The 11332-nt window shown below is 38.3% G+C and overlaps 1 protein-coding gene across 2 annotated transcripts in view; it reads left to right on the top strand.

The window, feature by feature from the left end:
* Nucleotides 1-11332, top strand: part of LOC127860496 (helicase with zinc finger domain 2-like) — a 268978-nt gene that overhangs the window by 7294 nt on the left and 250352 nt on the right. For both annotated transcript variants that reach the window (XR_008039821.1, XM_052398602.1), the window contains exons 3-11: nt 307-513; nt 1728-1767; nt 4650-4762; nt 5066-5272; nt 5470-5506; nt 5678-5802; nt 6606-6740; nt 7227-7296; nt 7461-11181. Coding sequence is in view for 1 of the 2 variants with exons in the window: in XM_052398602.1 (XP_052254562.1) it covers nt 307-513; nt 1728-1767; nt 4650-4762; nt 5066-5272; nt 5470-5506; nt 5678-5802; nt 6606-6740; nt 7227-7296; nt 7461-11181 (4655 nt within the window). In the remaining variant the exon portion in view is untranslated. The remainder of the gene's footprint in view (nt 1-306; nt 514-1727; nt 1768-4649; nt 4763-5065; nt 5273-5469; nt 5507-5677; nt 5803-6605; nt 6741-7226; nt 7297-7460; nt 11182-11332) is intronic.

Genomic DNA, 11332 nt, shown 5'->3' with positions numbered 1-11332 from the left:
TTATTTATTCATAGACATGAGTTATCTGATACATGCGTACTACAGGCTCATTTCCTTTTCATGTAAAAGTATCTATATCACAAAAATTATCTAACCGTTCCTATTTCTAATTGTTAATCAACTTAATAAACAGACCGAATAATCCTAGAAGCATACCTATGTACTTAAAATGTACAGACGCACAATACCTGACAATGTAACTAACAGGTATCTTTCAAATTCTTAACTTGATACTGTTGAGTTTTAAAAAGAATTGTATCAACTATGATATTTACAAATTTTCATATTATTTAATAATGCCTAAAGATGGCGGGTGAGGAAATCTCGGATTTGATAAAACAAAGCCACATCGCCGCCGACGATGGCGACATCGACGGGGCTCGGACGCTCGCATTAAAGGCGCTTGTTGGCGCCTGCAAGGAAAAAGACGACTATCTCAATGGGTTGAACCCGGGGATTCAGGAGCAACAGCTTGCGGATTGGTTTGGCGAATGCTCCTTCGTCTTTAACAAGGTTAGTCGCTTGATGATCTTGACATGTTTTGTCATATTTAACAAGTTAGCTCACTGGATGTTTGTGGAAATATTGCTTGAAGGCTGAGAAATTACTCAAAGTCTTAGTTTGCCAAAAATTGCATCAATTATTGCGTGCGTTCGTCCGCAAAATTAGTCTGTGCATTACTCGTCGTACCTTTTGTGTGTGATTGTCCTTAAACTTCTAAAGAATTATTCTCTTCAAGTGCTACTTCGCATTGTGTCACGGTATCGGGCTTGCGTTATTGTTTAAGGACTTATTGCCTTTTGTGTTTAATTTCGTTTGAACACAACTGCGCGCAATTAATGAAATTCCGCAATCTTTCTGTTCGCTCTCGACAACAAAGCACTCTTGGCGGAGGTTACACTGCCTGTGACACATTGTTACACGTGCAACGTGGCTACATGCAATGGGTAATACCATCAGAGACGTTAAATACTTTTGTACGTTGCTTTTGTACATTATTGTATGAAGATTGTCACCAAGTTTTGTTGTTAACTATCTGCGAACGATAATGAGGACTGGAACATACTTAATTGCTATTTAAGTCTACATATCGACATTATTTGTTGCTATAATTAGAGGACACATCATGCAGAGATAGGACATAACGTAATCAAACGTGAATTAGACCAAAGTGAAGGTCATATACAATGTATACATTCAGTCATGTCGTCTTTTACATATCGCGGTGTTACATAATACATAATATGAGTGTGTTAGTCGTAATTCTGATATTAGTGTTCGTTGGCACGTTCAAAATTTGTTTGTTTTATTGTGTAATTAATATTAAATGACTCATGCAAATTTATTAGTCATAAACATATACACTTGTCTTAAAGTCTTAACAGATTATATGTAAACCGATTTTGAGTACACTGTCGTTATCCGTTGAAAATGACTATTTCATAACAAAACAATAAAACATCGTGTATGCAGATACTGTTCATGCGTAAACATGGCTTTAAAGTGTATGAACGAATTTTTGTAATGTTATGTCTTATTGGTTTTACACATATACATTTTTTCAAATACAAATGTATCATACTGTGAACGAAAATAGCAATGTATGCTATCGCACTCTTGATTAGTTATCAAGTGAGCATTCTTTCAATGATAACATTGAATACACTCAAGTTATAACAGCATTGCGCCCTGCGCTATAACATGCATGTCCTATTTGTTCGTTGCAGATTGGCGATTATATCCAGTCGGCCAGATATTTTTACACAGGTTAGTATTGTGCACCCTATCAGCTGCTCGATATGAAGTCAGCAGTAATGTATTGATTACCGGTATATCGTTTTAAAAAATCAGCTGTCGTCAGGTTTTTGAAAATGTTGAACGTTTGCCAGAATGTTTGAAAGTTTTTTTCATGTATTTATATTTTTGAAAAATATGAATAAATTATTCAGTCGTTGAACATTTATAAATATATTAATTTTTTAGGACCGAAGGGACGTTTCGACTTTACACTTAGTCGTCGGGGCATTTACAAGATTAAAACTGACAGTTAACGAGTTTATAACACCCCGAAAAAACTCTTATAAAATGTAATTGTTTTATTTATAAGATCAAGTATTGATCCAAATAGTGTTGTATTTGCTGACATAGGGTGTTTTATTATCTTATTAAACGCATACAGGGTACATTTACTTAATTGAAAACTTCTTTTATTAGGTTGCTTTTCATATGTATGTGAAAGTTAACTTTTCACAATGTTTTTTTTCAGCTCACATGAGCACAACGTTCTTATGGTGTGCCTTTGCGATCACATTTTGTCAATTTTTCAGCGTCCGACGTGCCTTTTCAATGATTTTTTTAAACTGTAGAGGTCGCATTACATGTCCAATTTTACATGTCAAAATGTACTGCACATTTTTATGCCTCCCTTCGAAGAAGAGGGGGTATATTGTTTTGCTCATGTCCGTATGTCCGTCCGTATGTCCGTCCACCAGATGGTTTCCGGATTATAACTCAAGAACGCTTATGCCTAGGATCATGAAACTTCATAGGTACATTGATCATGACTGGCAGATGACCCCTTTTGATTTTGAGGTCACTAGGTCAAAAGTCAAGGTCACGGTGACCCGAAATAGTAAAATGGTTTCCGGATGATAACTCAAAAACGCTTATGCCTAGGATCATGAAACTTGATAGGTAGATTGATCATGACTCGCAGATGACCTCTATTGATTTTCAGGTCACTAGGTCAAAGGTCAAGGTCACGGTGACCAGAAATAGTAAAATGGTTTCCGGATGATAACTCAAGAACGCTTATGCCTAGGATCATGAAACTTGATAGGTAGATTGATCATGACTCGCTGAGGACCCCTATTGATTTTCAGGTCACTAGGTCAAAGGTCAAGGTCACGGTGACCCGAAATAGTAAAATAGTTTCCGGAAGATAACTCGAGAACGCTTATGCCTAGGATCATGAAACTTCATAGGTAAATTGATCATGACTCGCAGATGACCCCTATTAATTTTCAGATCACTAGGTCAAAGGTCAAGGTCACATTGACCCGAAATAGTAAAATAGTTTCCGGATGATAACTCTAGAACGCTTATACCTAGGATCATGAAACTTCATAAATACATTGATCATTACTCGCAGATCACCCCTATTGATTTTCAGGTCACTAGATCAAAGGTCAAGGTCACGGTGACACAACTTAGAAAAATGGCTTCCGGATGATAACTCAAGAACGCTTACACCTAGGATCATGAAACTTCATAGGTGCATTGATCATGACTCGCAGATGACCCCTATTGACTTTCAGGTCACTAGATCAAAGGTCACGGTGACTTGACACAGTAAAATGGTTTCCAGATGATAACTCAAGAAGCTTACGCCTAGGATTATGAAACTTCATAGGTACAATAATCATGACTCGCAGATGACTCCTATTGATTTTCAGGTCAATACGTTAAAGGTCAAGGTCACAGTGCCAAAAAGCGTATTCACACAATGGCTGCCACTACAACTGACAGTCCATATGGGGGGCATGCATGTTTTACAAAAAGCCTTTGTTTCAAATCTATATTTGGTTCCATTGCTTAATTTGAAATTGTCAATCATGCCATACGTCTCTGATCCTCCTGTATGCGTGGAATCGGATATGTAGGTCATTTTTAGCATCCTTAGACCTCACTATTTATTGGATTTTGTCCATTCAAATTCGGGGCCGGTTATCGTCCCCATTCCCAATGGAAAAAAAGTATATATTTTGTCCAAATGGGACCTTAAAATTCCCATTTGAAGGTTTCTTTTAAACATTTTTTTAAATCTCAACATTTAGTTTATCTACCATCCAGCTTTAGAAGATGAACCTTAGTTAATATGATATTCGGAACACCTTTAATATCAATTTTGATGCATGTTTTAGCACACAAAAAACAACCACACTAATTTCCCAATTTTAGTGAAAATGCTGCGCTTTTCTAAATAAAAAAAGGACCCGGCCCTATTTCCAAAATGGTGAAAACACCTGTAAGATCGCTATCATCGCTACATCTGCAATAGGTACTCATGTAAGATCGCTATCATCGCTACATCTGAAATAGGTACACCTGTAAGATCGCTATCATCGCTACATCTGAAATAGGTACTCCTGTAAGATCGCTATCATCGCTACATCTGAAATAGGTACTCCTGTAAGATCGCTATCATCGCTACATCAGAAATAGGTACTCCTGTAAGATCGCTATCATCGCTACATCTGATATGCATACCAGGAGTACCTATTTCAGATGTAGCGATGATAGCGATCTTACAGGTGTACCTGTTGCGACACAGGCCGTCACATAACTTCCAAATTGACTGCAATTGTTATCGTTGCTCATGTGTAGCATACTTGACTGCAACATATTTTGTTATTAACTGGTTTGTTAAATAACTTACATATTTTGGTAAACAATATGCTACAATTATACCACAACACTCGAGGCAGTCATTTCCACGTTAGCAACATTTAGTAAACGACAGTTATACTGTCATGGTAAAGCACCACTCACAATATTTATGCATGCGCCCATATGCAATTCAACGCCATTATACACTTTTTCACAAACTACTTAAATACTGCCTGTATTTGAGACCTGTATGATTTCAGCAACACTGTTTGACATAAGGTGGACAGAACAAGAACATGTAGCAGTTGCCGACGTCCTGTGGAGTAATATCGTGTACAATGTACCCGCATACGAGCTGTACACCACGCAACGTGTATGTGTTTTCTCATATTTGCTATAAACTTCAACATAATTTTATGTAAACGCATTTAAGACATTAAAACAATAAAACATCGTTAATTAGCTTGGAGGTTCTTCAAACACGAACAGTCTTTACCTATAACTGTTCTACTTTGTAACAGTTCCGGTCAAAATGACATTGATTCGTTATGATAGTTGTAAGAACTAATGTTTCTCCTGTAACATTTGATTGCTTTACTTCTCATGATGTGATCAACAATCTATTTATGGCTTTACAATTGCATACACGCTTTATTTTACGCTTGTTTGCTTTCAGAATATATTTGCGTTTCTTATGGAACTGGACAGGATCGCAAAACTTGCGGAGAAAACCAAGAAATGGAAACTGTGTTTGCTGATTGAAGGAGATATCAATCGTGTTTACATCGCATTGTTCCGTTGTGGTATTGGGACTCAACATATACGATCCCACCCGGGTCGCAAAGAGGCCATGTGGAGAACAGCCAGATGCTGTTTGCAAATAGTATGGACCACTTAAAATATCTGTAACTGTTGACGTGATTAAATTAACAGTCACATAACAACCATACACATCGATATCTTATACTAGTAGACATCATATTTGACTCAAAATACTGTATTAAAGTGTGTTGTGTGTTTTTAAGTAAAATGTGGGTAATCACTTATCCTAAGAGAGATTTTTAAAATTTACCATTACAGGGAGATCACATGAGCGTAAAAAGAGTGTGCAGTGTCAGTAAGTATCGCATTCATATGTAAATTGTTAATTCTTTGCATATGTTGAAAAGCAATAAATTAACTTTGTTTTTGTTTGCTGAATACGGAAAGCTTTGTCAGTGTATACAGTAAAGTAGGTAAATTCAACCATGCTTGCAAGCAGTCCATAAAATGTCACTTTGCTGTTTAGTCCTGCAAGAGTTCTGCGACTACAATGATGTTGAAGCCTTCGAGTTGTGGAGCAAGGCACTGTGTATGTCTGGAGACTACGATCTGGCACTCAAGAAGTGCGAGCTGGCCTTGCAATATTGTCAGGTACATTGCTATTTTTCTCAAATGAATTACTTGTTGTTTTACATATGGTTTTTATATAAACGTGAATACTTATAAAATATTGTCCTCTGATACTTTAAATCGAACATAACATGTTAATTTAATATCAATGCAAAAACTAGTTACGTAATAACATATGTTAATCCAGAAAATGGTTGAAATTATTTGTATGGGTTTACAACTGGCCATATCCGCATAAAACGATTTCTTTTCTCAAATAATGAATTAATGTTTGATGTTATGTTTGAGGTTAGAGACCGAATGCCACCTTATTCCTTTTATTTGTCTGTACAGTGTTATCTTAGATATTTACGAGGGGCTTCAAATTTTGTCTGCTACATGTTGCAAAGCTCCTAAGTTTTAATAATATCAGTTATCAGCAATTGTTATAATCGGCGTTACCATGGAGAAAATCGTACAGTGTTATATGTAATCAAGATTATAATAAATCTTATTTAAACAGTCTATAAAATGTGTTGGTAACTAACCTTAAATATGTAGGTAACTTGAACCTCCAGAAAGATTATCAGCCGAGAAAATTGTATCTGCTTGTCTGTTATATAAAGCAAATGACCAATTGCCCGTAAAAACAAGACAATATGAGCTTAAAAATTGACTTGCAATTATACACTGGACACTTTAAAATTTCAAACGTTTCTTTCGTAATTACAATTGACGAGGAAGTAGACGGTTAAGCAATACTCTTAGTTTTGATACATAATTGATTCTTTTTGAAACACATTTTCAACACGTTACCGAATATATTACCTTAATTCTTTCACAAGGCTGAAACCGATGATCGTAAACGCCTAGAAGCGCTCCGCAATCAGATTTCTTTGAAGATCCCAACGCAAGAGGACAATGCAGACATTGAACCCGACCAATCGTGGCTCGCTGGGACAAGTGCATTCAACAGCACTGTGAGTTACTCGTTGGTTATTTAGATTTTAATATATATAGTTTGAAACAGCTTTTAGTGGTTTTAAAATAATGTGTCAAAACAGGTGCTTCCATTGTTTTCTTTGAGGTTCATATGAAGAACATGCTCCTCCTCCGATAACATTAACCGGGAAGGGAAGTGCTGTTTTGACAGTGACGAAGCTCTTGCTGTGAATGTGTTAAATAGATTGTGTGGTTCTTTCCCCCCACATTCCATGCAATATTTTTCCGTAACGTTACAGTACTGAACACGTTAACAAATATTCGGAGCACCATATCCAAAAGTCTAATTATATTAATTAATTTAAACCTTTACTGGTTCGTATCAAAGAAAATTATTTTTGTTTTGTTGAAGTTTTTAAACTCCATACTCCTTTGTCCATATATTGCCTTTAAATGTTACCCGTTTGCGTCCTTCATAACATGTATTTCTGCATTCGCATACACTTGATGTCTGTATAACACAGGTCGCAAACAATAAACGTTCAAGCACACCAGATTCCGACATGTCTCGGCGTCAAAAGAAACACAAAAGACGTAAGTTTGAATGAAAATTGTGAAGTTCAAAATTTAATTATAATTGGAAATGCATTCGCTAGTATGATGATTCTATAATATGCAGCTCTACAATTTTCAGACGGTTGACGTCATATATAACAGGACGCTAGTTCAGTGCTATATTTTGATGTATTTTGTTATAGCAAAAGCCCGGAGCCCTAGTTTAGCGACCCCAGATGCAGTTAAAGAGCAAATAAACGCCCAATTACAAAAACAAGAGCAGCAAAGGACTAGAAACCGCTCGAGTGACAGTGCTGAACGAACAAATAACAACATAATGTCACCAGAACAAGGTCATTCACGAAAAAACTCCAAATTCAACGGATCTGACCTTGTCAACAACACAGTTAGGCGATTGCCAAATGGCGTGCGATCTAGGCATGAAAGCCATACCAGTACCACAAGTTCTGTCTCGTATGATTACGTGAGCATCTTCGATTCTGATTCAGACGACGAAACTGATGTTGAAACTGCATCAACAAATTCCAGCTTGAATACATCCGGCCTTGACATAGAAGATGCTATTGAAGAGAATGAACCGATGATGGATGACAATGCCTCATTTTATGAACAAAGTTGTCTGTACTACCGGGAAGCTGTTGTAGACCAGAATGTAGAAAAACTAGTGAAGGAGGACACATTGTTAAAACGTGGCGTTGACTTAAACATGTCGTATCTGAGTCAGTTCGAAGACAGGCACCCAGATGTTGTGAACCGTGATACATTCTATGTAAAACCTTTATCTGAGGCTGAAATGAAAGAAAAGATTCTGATGAACCCACAAAAGTATATACCATGTACCATTCAAATGGAAGGCGCGCATGAAGCATTTTGTACGCCTATTAGTGGAAACCACCCTTTTTCAGTCATCGAGATATCGGGTAGGTCGAAGATTGGACAAGTATTTAATGAAGATACAGTTCTTGTGGAATTATTGGACGACAATAAATCACACGAGAAAAGATTTGGAAAAGTGCTTGGTGTATTAGAACGTCAACGACATAAGGACGTCAAGAATCCCGTTTTCATCTGCACTTTGGATGATATGGACAGCCACCTTGTTCGTCCAATGTGCAAAACTGTTCCAAAAGTACACATATTCAACAAACAAGTTGCGGAAAAATATGGATTCAAGGGCAAACGCTTCAGGGTTGAAGTGTATGAATACAATGAGAGGGCAGGAATACTATGTGACCCTAAGATCTACGATATTAATCCTGCTGGGCAGAAAACGTACGTGTTTCTTGTAGCGTACATAAGCTGGAGTCCGCTTCATGTTTATCCTATTGGGGCCATCATAAAGATTTTGAATTGGGGAAACAGCATTCCTAAAGGATTGACGATTCTCAACCTCCAGCATGAAGTTCCATCAATTTACAAACAAGAAACGGTGAAGAGAACCGAGAGTATTGTCCGACGAGGTGGAGATGAACCGAGTGAAAACATGTTTGTTGGAAGAACTGATCTTACACACTTAGAGGTGTTTACTATAGATCCTCCCGACGCGAAAGACTTGGATGATGCTCTAAGTATCGATTCAGATGGCGATGGTTATAGAGTGGGTGTGCATATTGCAGACGTCTCATCGTTTGTTGAAAAGGACGATCCTATTGACAATGAAGCGCACGACCGGTCGACTACATTTTATCCCGGGATTCGAAGACCAAGAAACATGATACCCGAACCACTAAGTTCAAATCTTTGTAGTCTGTTGCCGCATCGACGACGATTGACGATGTCGGTTTTTTTTCTTCTTGATAAAACAGGAAGACCAAGGCAAATGGAAGGTGACAATTTTCTAATTGAAGAATCCTTTATCAGGTCGCGGAAACAGCTGTCATATGGCGAGGCTCAAAAAATAATTCAATCAAACGAGAGCTGCAATGATAACGAACTTTCAAAGGACATTCGAATGCTGTTTCGATTGGCAAAACACATCAGAATGAGAAGACTTGGTAAGGCAATGTTTTCAATGAATCAAGATTGGGAAGAAAGTACGGACGAAGAGTCGATGTCGGAAACTAGAGAAGCACATTACCTTGTTGAAGAATTAATGATCATGGCGAACAAGAAAATAGCAGAAGTATTAAAGAGACGATTCCAGGGTTGCTTGCCTATTCGTCGCCAGCCGCCACCTAGCTTGGAAGGTCTTCAGAAGTTCACCAATAACAATGGACCATACATAGACATAATGTCTATGTTCCAAGGAAAAGGTCTAAATGGTGTGGAGAGAGGCGTTTACAATTACTTGCACAATACTGATCCTTCGAAAGAAACCAAAGACGTCGCGGTGTCAGAAGGGCTATGGAAGCGAATGAAGTCATCGCCGGAATTTGCAGCGAAGTGTCTTCAAACGGATCTGTTGTTTGCGTATCAACATGTCATTTATCAAGAGTGGCTGTCAATCCAGGAACGTGCTGGGTACGTGTGCGCCGCAAGTGTGTCTGAAGACGATGGTAAACATTACTCTTTAGGATTATATCCTTACACGCATTTTACGTCTCCTATCAGGAGATACAATGATCTCGTCATCCACAGATTGTTACGGGCTTATATCCGGCGTCAGCCGTCTCCGTACAGCAGGAACGAAATTGAAAATATCTGTGTGAAAGTGAACACAATGTCAAGAAGGTCTAGGCAATACCAACGGGATTGTAGAGCGCTTCAGGAAGCTGTCGATTTACACAACAACCCGCAAATGATGGCATGTTTCGTTGCTGAGGTGTCCGACCGCGGCTTTTCGTTATGCTCTCCGTCACTAAAACACACAAAGAAAACAAATCGAGACTTGCACTTTAACCTTTTGGACATGGGATTTAAACCAGAAGTGTTCAAGGATAAAATCACTAACTGGGACAGTGTAGAAGCGACTTGGAGAAAACGCCTTTATGATGTCAAAGGTGAAGCTCCAATGTACCCGCCTGATCACGGCAAAGTCCTTACGCTTAATCATTTGAGACACGTTACTTTCATACCATTGCCAATCTGGGCTAAGATGGTTCAAGCTGCCTCTGATTGTCGACTGGATGACCTTTCGCGACACATCAAATTAGCTGCCTCAAAGGGTCACATACACGCCGCAGGGCACGACGATGTAAGCACCGAATGTCGCGAAATCGAACTTCTCCAGCCAAGTACAAAATTCTCCATGACCTTTTCAAGAGGACAGACAGTGAACGTTCAGATGACTGCTGGGCCACAAAGGGGATTACTTGCTGTGAAGCCAATGTTGTTTCATATGACAAACAGTGTCAATCTCTGTCTGTTGCATACAGATGACCCTGTGTTGCATTTCTACCAGTATGTTACAAATTCAACGTGCGATCAATACCGAAATGTGAAACATTACTTGGAACGATGGTTACCTTTGATTTTGATGGAGGCGGCCACTGGAGTAGTTCAGAACGAAGAATCGTGTTGCATAAAAAATGTTCCTATCAAATTGACGTCAGAGAGACAAGGCCGCTTTGCCTTGTGTCTGGAGCATTGCGAGACAAGAAATATTGAACTGTCTGGCACAGAAACCGATGACGAAGAAGATGATGATGATGACACTGACCGCGGCAGTTTTTCATATGACTGGCTCTGCCTGAAAGCAGCTATTCCAACTGCCAAGCAAGAAACAAATAATAGTCAGTCAGTGTTCGGGAACGTCCAGAACTTTTGGGTAGGGCATGCGCAGGTGACCAGGGTCAAGAAGCTAAAGGATTCCAATCAGAAGCTGAAAGATGCTACTCAGACTGGTAAATTAAAGGTTTTCTTTGAACTTCATGACAAAGCTCAACCAGTTCCCCTTGAATTGACACAAGATGCGAAAAACGCAAAATATCAGGTGGAAATACTGCGCAAGTCTGAAGTTGATAGGTAAAATGTTACTTTTCGTAGAAAATTAAAAAATATTGAGGTGTTTTTGTTGTCATCGGGTCCACAAAATAAAGTTATTTAACAATCACAGATGGTCCAACTAAATAGTGTATTCATAATGAATATTACTAAATGAAAGTGTATATATTAA

The sequence above is a fragment of the Dreissena polymorpha genome, chromosome 15 (assembly GCF_020536995.1).
Source record: "Dreissena polymorpha isolate Duluth1 chromosome 15, UMN_Dpol_1.0, whole genome shotgun sequence".
Classification (NCBI taxonomy): domain Eukaryota; kingdom Metazoa; phylum Mollusca; class Bivalvia; order Myida; family Dreissenidae; genus Dreissena; species Dreissena polymorpha.
The sequence above is the reverse complement of the archived record's forward strand: the minus strand, read 5'-3'. Positions and strand labels throughout refer to the sequence as shown.